This window comes from Anomaloglossus baeobatrachus, chromosome 3 (assembly GCF_048569485.1).
Source record: "Anomaloglossus baeobatrachus isolate aAnoBae1 chromosome 3, aAnoBae1.hap1, whole genome shotgun sequence".
Taxonomy (NCBI): Eukaryota; Metazoa; Chordata; class Amphibia; order Anura; family Aromobatidae; genus Anomaloglossus; species Anomaloglossus baeobatrachus.
The window spans coordinates 656,396,789-656,410,975 of NC_134355.1; the positions used below are offsets into that span (position 1 = coordinate 656,396,789).

Sequence of the window (14,187 nt, forward strand, 5' to 3'; positions counted from 1 at the left end):
TGTTCTGGTTCCGTGCTCACATCCGTCCGCTGAAGAGCTGATTATAGCTGGTTGTGAGGGTGCCAGATATTGGACCCCCATCTATGTGACCTATTCTAAGGATTGGCCATCATATTGTAGTAGAGACCTCTTTAAGGTTTTTTCCACCATTACCTGCCTCCCATCTCTTGCTTTGCACATTGCATATTTTTGTGTGCACTTTCTTGGTGTTTTTCTGTTTTTTTGTTCCATCCCCACAGTTTCCCAGCGTATAGTTTAGCGAGTGAAAGGCTGAATGCATTGTTCCCGAATTCTTTTGTGTGACTTGTCCTCACCACACAGTGTTCCCGACAACGCGCTAATCTTCTGAATCTCGTCACAATGGAGACGCTCTGCTTTCAGTCCTACGTGCCTGAGTGACTTACTGTGTGATTCAGGGCCGGCTTGTGGGACTCAAACCTCTCATTATTTCCATGCTGTAATGCGGAGTAGCACGTATCGTATGCTGGGCATATAATGCTGACATCCTGCCAATTGTATCATTAAAGGTTGGACCTGGATATGCGGCTATCAATATAGTCTAATTGTTCTGCGTGTATCGACACAGATACTGGATATTGTGGCTTTGGCACGCGAGGGTGCTCTAGACCACAGCGGAAATGTCAACAATTACTGTAGAATGCAATCCATAGTAAATATTCATCGATCAGATATAACATGAAAACCACCCCCTAATATCATTTAGCCCCCATCATGGCATGAGCGTAGCTCTGACCCTTCAAAGTGTGGACTACACAAGACCTGTGAGATGCCCTAGACGTTAGCCCCCAGATCCCTTATATCTTGTGTTTCTCTGTGTGACCTCCATGGATCGGACTTGTCTTTCCAATCTCATACATGATCAATCTGATTGACATCCTGGGAATTTGGAGATAAGTCATCGACTTGATCTCTTGGGGATGTTCCTCACAACATTCCTTACCGACCATTCTCCTGCACTGCCATCTGATTATCCTTCTGCAATGAAGAGGGATTCTTGATCTGTACAATGATAGAATGGTGGTACGTGTCACATTTAGGGGCACTTTGCACACTACGACATCGCAAGCCGATGCTGCGATGCCGTGCGCGATAGTCCCCGCCCCCGTCGCAGCTGCGATATCATGGTGATAGCTGCCGTAGCGAACATTATCGCTACGGCAGCTTCACATGCACTCACCTGCCCTGCGACGTCGCTCTGGCCGGCAAACCGCCTCCTTATTAAGGGGGCGGGTCGTGCGGCGTCATAGCGACGTCACACGGCAGGCGGCCAATAGAAGTGGAGGGGCGGAGATGAGCGGGACGTAAACATCCCGCCCACCTCCTTCCTTCCGGATAGCCGGCGTGAGCCGCAGGACGCAGGTAGGAGATGTTCCTCACTCCTGCGGCTTCACACACAGTGATGTCTGCTGCCGCAGGGGAACGAGGAACAACATCGTAACATCGGTATTTCCCAATTCATGGAAATGCCGGACACTACACCGATGATACGATAACGACGCTTTTGCGCTCGTTAATCGTATCAAAAAGGATTTACACACTACGATATCGACTGCGACGCCGGATGTGCGTCACTTTCGATTTGACCCCACCAACATCACAGCTGCGATGTCGTAGTGTGCAAAGTGCCCCTTAGATTATGCCAGGACTCAAGGTTTCCAGCAGAACATTGCCCCATCAGTCTGCCTCCGCTGGACTTGTCTTCTCCCTCTAGTGTACCCTGGTGTCATCTCGTCCGTACGTAAGTGGCGCACATGCACCCAGCCATCCACACGATGGAAAACGTCATTCAACAGACCAGATGGCCATTTTCCATTGCGCCATGATCCGGTTCTGATGCACACATGCCCATTATGGGTGGTTTTGGTGGTGGAAAGCGGTCAGCCAGGGCACTCTGACCGATCGGCCTCATACACACAGAATTGCAATTTCTATCATAGCTGATGATATTGGATCAGTTTTGCACATAAAAGAGTCACAGTGGCTTAGTGCGTGTTGCAGGCACTTGATTGATTGCTCTCAGTGAGAGAAACAAAATTATAATCTTTGTAGTTGTGATACCTTTTAATGGCTAACTAAAATAAAATGTTGTTACAAAGCAAGATTTTGAGACTTCTCGGGTCTCTTCATCAGGCATGCTTACCATGCCTGATGAAGAGACCTGAGAAGTCTTGAAAGCTTGCTTTGTAACATCATTTTATTTTGTTTTGTTATTAAAAAGTATCACAACTACAAAGATTATAATTTTGTTTCTCCCACTGAGCGCAATCAATCATTTTTCAACCGGCTAAGGCCTCTTTCACAGGTACGTGCCTCCGGTATGTGTTTGGCAGTTTTCTCACGTACCGGAGACACGTACACACGTAAACCTAGGTATTCCTATGGTTTTGGACACACGTAAGTATTTGCGCACGGAACGTGTGTCTGTTCCGTACTTACGTGTGTCCGTGTGTTTCTCACGCCGACATGTCCGTTTTCTCTCCGGCATCACGGGTGTCACACGGAACGCAAACATGTCACACGTAACACACACTGACCACACGGATGTGTTCCGTCTGACACTCACCGGAGAAAAGACATGTGTCTGTGAGAAAAAAAACCAAAACTTTACTCACCTTCTCCTGCCCTCCTGTCGCTGCTGTCACTTGCTGCCGACCTCCGCTCATTTTGCTTATTGAATATTCACTTCACTGCGGCCGGGGAGTCGGCAGGACCGGAGACTGAAGTTCAGCACCACGGACAGCGACGCCAGGGAAAGGTGAGCAGAAAGTTCCCGTTCTCCGTGTGTTATCACGGATAACACACGGAGAACACACGTGTGCCATAAACACTGCTCACAGAGGGCAAAACGCACCTTTGACACGTCCGTGAAAAATGTGCGTGGGTTTTCACTGGCGTGTGAAAGAGGCCTAACACGGTACCAAAACAGTTTGTCTTTTAACTAAAAATTGCATGCGCTTGTGGCACATTTTTCTGTGTATGGTTAGTCCCTCCTACTAGTAAAATTTTGAATTTCTTAAAATAGTTTTCCAGTTGCAGAACACACCTGTCCCCCTTTCACAATTTGTACTGGAAAAACAAACTGTGCTTTACACACCCTCCCCGGGTCCATTGCTGACTTTCTGCCTCTGCTCTCTTGTTGACTGCAGCACTGATGTCACTTTGTCACTAACTGAGCTGGGCGGCTCACTCGTGCCTCTGAACTCACTTATTGGCTGCAGTGCACTCGACGTGATATCAGTGCTGCAGACAACAGGTGAAGACTCTAAGCCCTAAGCTTAGTTTGAGTTAGAAAAAAGTGTGCAAAAATGTAATAATGGTAGTGTGCAGATAATAATGAATCCAGGATGTAATCATGTGCTATTTACATGATTCCGTACTTTCTTCTTTCAGTAACTGCTCATTTTTGTTCATGACCTATGCAGAGCACAGCAGCCGATGAGAAACTCATCCTTACTACAGAGCTCTGCATAGGCAGCATTTGGGTAAGGCAGTCTTAAACGTGTTTGACAGCATCGCTAATTTAACAGTTGGATATTTTATGACCCTATATGTAGCACCCAGGGATATGGGATACTCGGTCCCGGTAGTGTCTCTTTTGGGGGATGTCACGGTGATGGCTGTTGCCCGGTTCCGTGCCCTGGGCCCTTTTTGTAATGGGGATATTTAGGCTATGTGCCCACGCTGCGGATTTACCGCGGATTTTGCCGCGGATTTCCCGAAAATCTGCAGCAGCGGCACTTCCAAGCCATTTCAATGGCATTTTGGAAATGCTGTGTCCATGCTGCGGATTTTTCTGCTGCGGTTTTGCCGCGGATTTTGATCCGGAAAAATCTGCAGCATGTCAATTGTTTGGTGCAGATTTGGTGCGGATTTTTGGTTTTGAATGGGGAAAAAAAAAAAAAAATCCGCATCAAAATCCGCGGCAAATCCGCGGTAAATCCGCGGCAAATCCGCGGGTGCGGATTTGCCGCGAAAGTCGCGGATTTTCAGGCAGAAAAATCCGCAGGTACATTCTACCGTGGACACATAGCCTTATAGTGGAGAATAAGATAATGTTCACATGTGACGCCACTTGCGGTGTTGCCGTTAAGTGTGGGGTGCCGCCGCTGCAGAATGTCTCTACTGGGGCTGATGGTATTACAGCTAGTATGGTAGACCCTCCGCAAGTATGGTTTTGCCCCAGTGGGCACCGGAAGAAGGTAGTCCACACAGGTGTTCAGTGCAACTGGTTTACTCACTGCTGGTAGAGGCCGGCTGGTTTCGCCTCTAGGTTCCCTTTGTCCCAGTGCCAGTTTGGTTCTTTGGTACCTTCTTCCCTGCACCTGTCTTTGGTAAGTGGGTCCCCGTGGTATAGAACAACTGGGGGTCCCCGTTCTGTCGTTTGTCCACTTCTGTCCGCCTGACGGTAGCGTGAACTCTGTGGGGTTGGAGTCTCTGGTCCTGTCCCCGGTTCTCCCTTTGCTACTGAGTCTTCGGATTCTTTAGGGTCAGCAAGGTCCTTGATGGTCCCCTTGCTGTGCAGGTGTTAACAGGTCGGCCTGGAGCTCTTTCCTGTCCTAGGGTCCTGTATCCCGTCAGTGCATAGTTCCGGGAGTACTCCACCATACTCTATTGGCAACCACTTCTCCTGGGTACCAGGTCACCGTCAGCCCAAGTTAGGATGTCGCTCGCTTCCACCTTCACTTTCCTACTGCTGTTAACTCACTGACTACTCTCCACAGTCTGCCCCTCCCACCTGGTCAACTAGTGGGCTGGATTGGCTCCACCTTTAGGCGGCCACCCATTGGTCCCACCTTAGATGGGTACCATTGTATGGAGGATTGTTGGGGAAAACTGGGATTACCTGGGTTTTTGTTGGTATCGGCACTGGGGTTCTGGGTCCCTAAGGGGGTGGGCCCTGCATCGTTGTGGGGATGCAGAACCTTGAAGCACCCTGATGCTTTCAGGGGCGCTACATATATACGTCCGGGGTCAACCAACCCTGTTGCTCTTTCCCCATGCTAATTACTGAGCAGCCATGACTATGTTGTCATGGATTGTATCATGGCTTAGGAAGCTGAGATATGAGGCGCTATTTGTAGGGTGGTCATCAAAAAGCTTCATCTGTTTGGGCCCTACCTATGACATGGTGACCAAGGGGTATATTAAGAGTAATTGTAGTCACACCTGATTTTAAGTTTTAAAACTGTTCAAAACAACTGTGTATATACTATATATACATTGATTTTTTTTCTCCCTGCAGGTCAGAAGTATGAGCTCCACGCAGGAACAGAGTCCACCCCGAGCGTTGTAGTCCATGTATGTGACAGCGATCTGGAAGATGAGGAGGACACAAAAACTTCACCCAAACCTCGAATCATCCCAACACGGCGTCCCGGCCTGCCCCCCACCCAGTCCATGTGACTCGCCCCCTCACACAGTGTTACCACCAATCTTTCTAACACTGATTTCTATCCCTATTTTTCTCTCCACCCTATAGATAATAGGATTTATTTTTCCTTTTTTTTATAGGGATGTTACTGCTACACGGTCATATTAGCATGTGTCCATATGAAAGCTGTAGTGAAGCCTCCATAAACTTGCTGCGTGCCAGTGACGACTTGAAACGCGTCTCATTATCTTCCGAGTTCTGCTGACACCGAGCGAGTTCTTAAAGGGCTGAAGACAGGGTTTCTCTGTTGATATACGATAACATATCAAAGGCAAAAAAAAAAAGTGTTGTTTTGTTTAATGTTTGCACCTCATGTTAAGGTTATATTGTGAGTCGTCAACGCATTTCGTAAAGTTGAGTGTTTCATGTCCTTAAAATGGGGCCTGTCATTCAGAAAAAGGCATTTTAATATCTTATATATGTGAATGATCCAATGGTGAGAGGCTAATGATCACATGGAGATGCAATGGTTGATAGGCTAGTTTTTTTTAATGTTAGTTCATGTTACAAAACGGCTGCCATTTCCACGCGGGTAGGGAAAAACAAATTTTGTGTCCAGGGCCCAAGTCTGCAAAACATGATACAGGAATTCAAGGAACCAGAGAGAATCTCAGGGTCAGTGCAGATCCTCGGGGGCGGACCATCGCGCAGTAATTCAAGGAACCAGAGTGATTCTCGGTCAGTGTAGATCCTCAGGGGACGACCATCGTACAGTAATTCAAGGCAACAGTGATTCTCGGTCAGTGTAGATCCTCGGGGGCGGACCATCGCACAAACCAGAGTGATTCTCGATAAGTGCAGATCCTCGGGGGTGGACCATCGCACAGTAATTCAAGGAACCAGATTGATTCTTGGTCAGTGCAGATCCTCGGGGGCGGACCTTCGCACAGTAATTCAAGGAACCAGAGTGATTCTCAATCAGTGCAGATCCTCGGGGGCAGACCTTCGCACAGTAATTCAAGGAACCAGTGATTCTTGATCAGTGCAGATCCTTGGGGGCGGACCATGGCACAGAAATTCATGGAACCAGAGTGATTCTCGGTCAGTGCAGATCCTCGGGGGCGGACCATCGCACAGCAATTCAAGGAACCAGAGTGAATTTGTCATGCTCCACCCCCAGGGTTCTACAATGCTTTGAAAAAGTATTCATGTCTGTGAACTTTTCAAATGTGTTTTATTGCCTTTTTAGGTGATACACCAACACAAAGTAACAAGTATTTCTGAAGTACAAGGAAAATTATATGTTATTTTCTAAATATATAGAAATCATAAATCTGAAAATTGTGACGAGAATTTGAGGAATTTTAAGCACAAATTTAGGGCCTTTTATATCAAGACAGTCTTTGTTGCCCATAGCAACCAATCACAGTGCAGCTTTCATTTTGCCAGAGCTGTTTGAGAAATGAAAGATGAGCTGTGATTGGTTGCTACGGGCAACAAAGACAGAATTTAAGTGAAATAATAAAAAAAAAATTTGAGAGTGTTTCATTATATTATTAAACTAATTGTCCAGAATTATAAAAAAGGGTTTTTTGTTTTTATTTTGTTTTTTTTTTTATTGCGGTTTAGGACAATTGCATCAAACTTTATTGACATAAACCATAGTAACGCCTTTAAGATTTGCATCCAGAGACCAAAACACAGTATTGCAGATCCTGTCATTTCCAAAACTCTGTGACTTTAATGTTAAGGCGTGTTGACAAGTCAAAAGTTGTCTCAGCAGCCAATTGTGTTTTTATATATTCACATTTTTTTCCCTGTAAAGTTGCATCGGCCATTTTGCTAGAGATAACAGGAAGTGCAGCCACATTGGTTATTACATACCCATTGTCAAAGGGGTACTCCCATCTCCAAGATACTATCCCAATATGTAGTAGGCTTAATAATATTAACAAATACCTCCAATTAGAAATGGAGTACTGTATAGTTGTCCTGATTAGCTATGTCTCTTACCTCATGTGCAGGGCATTGCAACAGCTTAAGTATCCATGGTTATGGCTAATGATGGGTGAACCCGGACTGTAAAAGTTCAGATCCACGAGATTTCAAAGGTGCCGGGGCCGGGCCCGGGTGTTTTAATCTGGATCCGGCACTCAAGAAATTAAAGAAAAAATAAAGAAAATAAGAATTAAGCGAGCGCTTCATACTTACTGAGGCTCCTGCGAGGCTGTTACACTGCTCCTGCGGCCTCCCTGGGCCGCTCATCATTGCTCATACATATTCACTGCTTTCCCCGCCCACCTGTCGTCCTGGCATCTGTGATTGGTTACAGTCAGATGTGCCCCTAGCCTGTGAGACAGCGTCTGACTGCAACCAATGACAGGCGCTGTCTGCGGGTCAGAATCATGATTCATGAATCAGGCGGGTCAGGATGAGCAGAGGAGGAAAGATTGTGGGTGCAGCTCATCCTGAGCCTCCTGCTTCAAGTTTAGCATGAGCAGAGGAGGAAACATCACAGGCACAGCTCATCCTGAGCTTTCTGCTTCATGAATCATGAAGCAGGAGGCTTAGGAAGAGCGAAGGAGGACACATTGTGGGTGCAGCTCATCCTGAGCCTCCTGCTTCATGAAGGAGGCTCAGGATGAGCAGAGTAGGACACATCAAGGGTGCAGCTCATCCTGAGCATCCTGCTTCAAGCTTAGCATGAGCAGAGGAGGAAACATCGCATGCACAGCTCATCCTGAGCTTTCTGCTTCATGAATCATGAAGCAGGAGGCTTAGGAAGAGCGAAGGAGGACACATTGCGGGCGCAGCTCATCCTCAGGATGAGCAGAGTAGGACACATCAAGGGTGCAGCTCATCCGGAGTCTCCTGCTTTATGAAGCAGGTGACTCAGTATGAGCATAGGAGGAAACATTGCAGGCGCAGGGATCTGCTCATCCCTCCCCCCCCATCTAGGGGTCTTACCCCCGCTTCTATTATAAACAACTCCATGCCCACATGGACTTAGAAAAACAATGTGTATTCTAAACTGGGCGGCATTTTTAACACGCCCCCATAACGTGACAAATTACATCATACCTGGAAGGAGCCCATACATTCTAGCATCTACCTTTTATTTTCAATGCACTATACGCACGCAGCTCTGGAAGTGAATGCGCAACCTGGAAGCAGTTTGCCGCCATGACATGGAGCTTCGGTGAGTACACCACTTGCGCTCCTATCACTTCCACCAACATTTTTAATCGCCGGATTCTGATCCCCATAGACTTATATGGGTACCAGATTCCGGACCGGAACCGGATTTTTTTAAAAAATATTAGCAGGGACCCACCGATCCCAGTTTTCTGTGAGTCCACCCATCTCAGGTTATGACCAGTAGCAACTGTCACTATATGAGTAGTTGGATACTAAAGCTGCAATGCCCTGCACATGAGATGGAGACACGGCTATATCAGGAGAACTATACTACATTTCTAAATGGAGATATTTGCTAATATTATTATTCACCGGCTACATATTGGCAGGGAATCTTTCAGACGGGAATACGCCTTTAACTGCTTAGATCCTTAAGGACAAACTGTCACTTTGTCAGCATGCTTAGTCAATAAAGTTTTACCTACTGAGATGATAATTGGCTGCAGTTTCGTACTTATAGCTTACAATATGGCTGACACATGAAAAACAAAAAAATGCTAATATCTCTGTAAGGAAAGCAACCAGAATGGCCAAATGTTTCCTACTGCTTTATCTTCTGATTTACGGATATAAACACTAACTCGCTTTAAGCATGGAAACGCCCTTTAATTTTGCCCAATGTGGTTTAGGATGGAAGAATTAGGCCTTTTTTGCATTTTATACGATCAGATATATCAGTATTATGATTTCCTGAGCAAAGAAGCTGACAATTCATCACTTCAGTTACAAAACGTCCCCAGACACGGCCATATCATAGCGAATCATGCGGGTTGGTAATGGATCGGCCACATTTGCCTTCAATGTGTATGAGGATATGAGAGTCAGCGCTGCGGATCACATTTTGGATAGATTGTGTGATATTTAGCCCGGATCACCATCATCTAACATTTGCATGTTGCAGATTTTCCGCACGGCAGAGTCTTTTTTTTTTTTTTTGTGTAATAATTAGAAAAAAAAATGACAATGTGTTGGGTCCTTTGTTCCGGCAGTACAGGTCTTTGTTAATAACGCACTGACGCATTTCACCGTAGCCTAAAATGAACTGCGATTGTTACTAGATCCAGTTGCAATGTGTTCGAGCAGATGCATTTTTGTACATTTGTATAATCGCCTGAGTATGGTGTTTTGTATAAATTAGTTACAATTTGAGTAGAAAAAAAAAAATAAACTGTGATTATTTATGCCTCATGCCTCCCGTTATTTCTGGTGTCCTCATATTGGAAGCACACGAAGGATGCGTGCACTTTACTGCTGCTGCAAAGGATAATTCACAATTAGAAATGATGGAGCAAAGCCCCTCTTGCTTGAGAGCAATGGTATGTCACGCTAGGTATGGGGAAGAACCAAGTGTGCCGCCCCAGCAGCGGATCGAACCACTCGGATCTGGGGGTGGTGTCCGTTCGTGGCTCGAGGGTCTCTGGACACGGGGGCTAAGGGACCACACTCTAAAGTGAAAGGGGGTATTTACAGGGGAGTTATAGTTCGTGATGCCACCCGTAGTGTGCGGAAACTGGGAATACCGCCACTTCCGTTGTTGGGAGTACCCGGGGTGATGAAGTGGGGCAGCAAGGTGTCGTTGCCCTCCACGGGTAGGAGTATGCCCCGGGACTCTGGATGATGCTACGGGGTGCCGTGAAGGGGGTGGGTCACTTAGGTACTCACTCAGCCAATAAGCAGACGCTGACAACCAGATAAACCAAGTCTCTGGGTGCCGCTGCCTCTCAAAGGGGAGCTCGTCCGGGTCCCGTCCCCTGTGGTGCTGCCTGGTGATCCGTGACCTGCCTCCTGGCACAAAGTTTAGATTCTCCGTAGTGGGCCGGTAGCTTGAAACTTGCCGGGTCCCGCTCCCCACTGTGGCTAAGTGAAGGAGCCTGCTCTCAGGGCTCACGCTTGGGATTTCAGTGGGCTAGTTGTTTGGAAGGCCCTATCCCCCTCGTTGCGCTAGTGCCCAGATTCTGGAACTAGTGGGAACAGTCCATAAAGGCACCGTTCTCCGCAGGTTAATTGCCGGTTTGCCTGAAGCTTCTCCCCGACCTAGGGTCCGTGTACCCCGCCGTGCCATTGGTCCCGGACCGGTGATAGGACCAGGCTGCTGACTGTCCTCTTTGACAGGTCCCAGGCACCTAGCCTCAATTCCCTGCGACCGGGGGTCTGACTCCTCTAGGTCCAGACCACCGTCTGCAACCTAGTCACCTTCCCCACTACTCCCAGCTCCTCTGAGCTTCTCTCAGCTCGAGGGCTACCACACTTCACTTCTACTTTTCCACTTCTCTTCTACACTCCTCACCTCCCTTTCCTGACCCCTAGGTGGGCGTCCCTATTCCGCTTAAGCTGTCCACTGGTGTGCCTGGTGGGTGTGGTGCAGGGTGCATCTAGGATTTGATTTGCTGTTGGAGGCAACACTGCAAGATGGGGACCCAGAACCATGAGGGATTTGAATACTGCACGGGAAGGGCAGTTTGTGCAGTACCCTGTGACGACCTGAATAGTCCAGGGGCATCACACCAATCGCACGGCAAAACGGAAGGGAAACCCTGTGTCTAGTGAAAGGGAAGACAGCGACCCCTGACTGAACCTACTACTGATACTTGGGGTCCCTCACCACCCTACATAGGTTTCACACCTATGCGCCGAGCCGGATACCTGACCCTAAGTATCCCTAGTGCTGGGCCCTAAATAGGGAATGGATTGGATGAGCTCTTTGTCAACCCCACTAAACACTATAGAAGACACAAGGAGGACACATAAGGGGAAAAGCATGAGCTACTTATTCACAGATGACACAGGTTGAGTTTTCAGCAATGATACCACAGGGGAGTACAAGCCACCTGCTTGCAACCAAGGAACTGAAAAATATCACCAGCACCAGTCCCAGGAAGAAAGGGGTATATAAACACCAAGAGACTGCTGATGATCAGCAGCTGGGTGGAAGGTGAGCTCCTGCTGAGTCCAAAAGGGACAGAGATGAATCCAGCAGGAAAGCTACCGATACCAATGAATACTGACAGCAGGAACAATAGAAAGTCGGGGAGTATTTTGTGCTGTCAAACGCTGTGACCTTCTATGGCCAGAAACCACATGACTGTCACCTGTGGTAGCTACATACAGAGCCTTAAAGGGGTTTTCCAGTTTCAAACTATGCTTTATTCACTGTCCATGGATCCAGCACTGAGTCTACGATGCTGCTCCTTGTGTCTGATATTGTCTTCAGCGCTGCAGCAAATTAGTGTTCAGCGTCTCTGAGCAACTCATGTAATCTCGGGCAGAGCAGCTCAGCTCAGTGATGATTGCGCCTCAGACAATTTTAGACACCAGAAGCAGAGGTGTACTGTACAGTGTAAATTATGGATGATAACTTCTAAAGTGACGGTGGTCTGCCAGGTGGTCACCAAGTATAAGGGAAACCCTGGGGAGTGCCGTAACACACAGGGTACACCGGAAACACTATATAACGGTGGGAGAAAGGAGCTGGGTCACCTCCTACACTCACCTGAGGCTGATCCCTGCACTCCCTAACGTCCCTATACGATCATTTCTCATGTTGCCGATTATGTGCCTAGGCCCTCGCTTGCCCTGAAGTTACCCTGGCTGGTGAGAAGGCTGGTGAGAGCACTAGTCTCTCCTCTGCAGAGACACACAGGGGGGGAAAATAGCCACGAAAAGAAAAACAATCCAAGCTCCTCCAAAGCAGCTAAACACCACCACTGCAATTGTCACGAGTCCTCAGCTTCTTCCACAGACAAGCTCCTTCCAAAGTGGCCAGAATAAGAATCATGAGATTTTATAACTGGCATCAGATGGTAAGACATGTGACTATAGCAAAGGGGAGTGATCATAAAGAGCTGCACATGAGATTAAGGCTACAAAGGATAGCCAGATAGGAAAGAGTCTTTAACCCCTACAGCACTAATAGAAAGCAGATACATTTAAACACAAGCTGCAGACCTGCACTGTAACCTTCTGGTCCCAGACTCGCCAGAGGTCTCCCCTGAGCAGGACACTCATGACATTGTCTGAATGCTAGAATCCCTACTGATTGTCAGAACAGGACACTTTTATTCTCATTAGAATGGAGCAGCAGTAGTCGTCTGCCCCTCCATTTATTCCCTATGGGACTGCAGGTAGAAGCCGAGTACATTACTTTGGGACTCCCATAGATCATGAATGGAGTGGTGGTCAAGAAGTGCACTGCTGTTCCATTTTAATGGGAATACATGTGCCCTATTCTGGTGATCGGTGGGTGTCACAGACATCAGATCCACTTTGATCTAGAAGCAATTCCTTATGTCTATAGGCGAGAACTTCAACCTATGTACATATCCCCTTTAAATCTCCCACTTTCTAATAGTGAGATGACTCTGCTACCATATCCCAGTCATTGCAGCAAAGTTGATAAGCGCACTGTGCAAATAAGGAAGCGTCAGCCTGTTATGAATTCTCAACTGGGAGAAAACACTTTTTCATCATTAAAATAAAAATTAAAAAGTATATTTATGGAAAAACCACTGATGTAAATGTATAAGGCTGGTTTTATACTGCACAATTATCAGAAAAGTGCTTAATGTGTGAACATGGCCGAACTCTAAACCTCTAATGCTCATTTCTAACATAAGTGATGGAGTAATGGCGCCACCCTGTGGCTATAAAGTATCTAAGGGACGGTAAAACACTCCCTATAGTCAAGTGGGAGATTAAAGTCAAACTTTACCTAATTAGTTTTAACCAAAGGTTGAATATAGTTGGTAAAGACCCCCATTCCACCTCAATTAGTCACCACACCAGGCGAATCGAATCGTGTGTGTGTGTGTGTATATATGTGTGTGTGTATATATATAGATATGTGTATAAATATATATATATATATATATATATATATATATATATATATATATATATATATATATATATACAGTATGTGCGCGTATGTGTATATATATAAATATGTGCGTGTGTGTATGTATATATATATATAAACTAGAAGGTGGCCCGATTCTACGCATCGGGTATTCTAGAATTTACGTATTGTGTAGTTTATGTATGATTTTTGTTATATATATATATATATATATATATATATATATATATGTAGATGTTGTGTGTAGTTACCAAGTGTTTGTGTAGGGGCTGTACATGTTCTGGGTGTTGTCTGGGTGTGGCGGGGGGTGAGAGCGGTGTTGTATGTGTGTTGCGTTGTTTGTGGAGCGCTGTGTGTCTGTAGCGTTGTGTGTGTGTTGCGCGGTTTGTGTGTGTGTGGTGTGTTTTGGGGGGAGGTATGTTTTCTGCAATGTGTGTGTTGTGCGGTATGTGCGTATATTTGTGTGTGCCGCGGTGTTTGTGTGTTGGGTGTTGTGTGTGTGCAGCGTTGTCTGTGTGTGTGGGTGTCTGTGTAGGGCAGTTGTTTGTGGTTCCCAGTGTGTGTGTGTGGTGTGTTGTGCAGTGTGCGCGCGTGTGTGTGTGTGTGTGTTGGGGGGAGGTGCGCACTCCCAAACGTGCTCCATCCCCCATGTAGCGCACTCCCCATCGTGCTCCATCCCCCATGCAGCGCACTCCCCATCGTGCTCCATCCCCTGACAATATTGCACATACGCGCTCATACT

At 46.8% G+C, this 14,187-nt stretch overlaps 1 protein-coding gene across 5 annotated transcripts in view; it reads left to right on the forward strand.

Moving 5' to 3' along the window:
- RCAN2 (regulator of calcineurin 2) overlaps positions 1-9,773 on the forward strand; it is a 161,608-nt gene extending 151,835 nt beyond the window's left edge. For all 5 annotated transcript variants that reach the window (XM_075341176.1, XM_075341178.1, XM_075341174.1 and 2 more), the window contains exon 5: positions 5,264-9,773. In XM_075341176.1, coding sequence (XP_075197291.1) covers positions 5,264-5,424 — 161 coding nt within the window. In that variant the 3' untranslated portion in view covers positions 5,425-9,773. The remainder of the gene's footprint in view (positions 1-5,263) is intronic.
- The last annotated feature ends 4,414 nt before the right edge of the window (positions 9,774-14,187 follow it).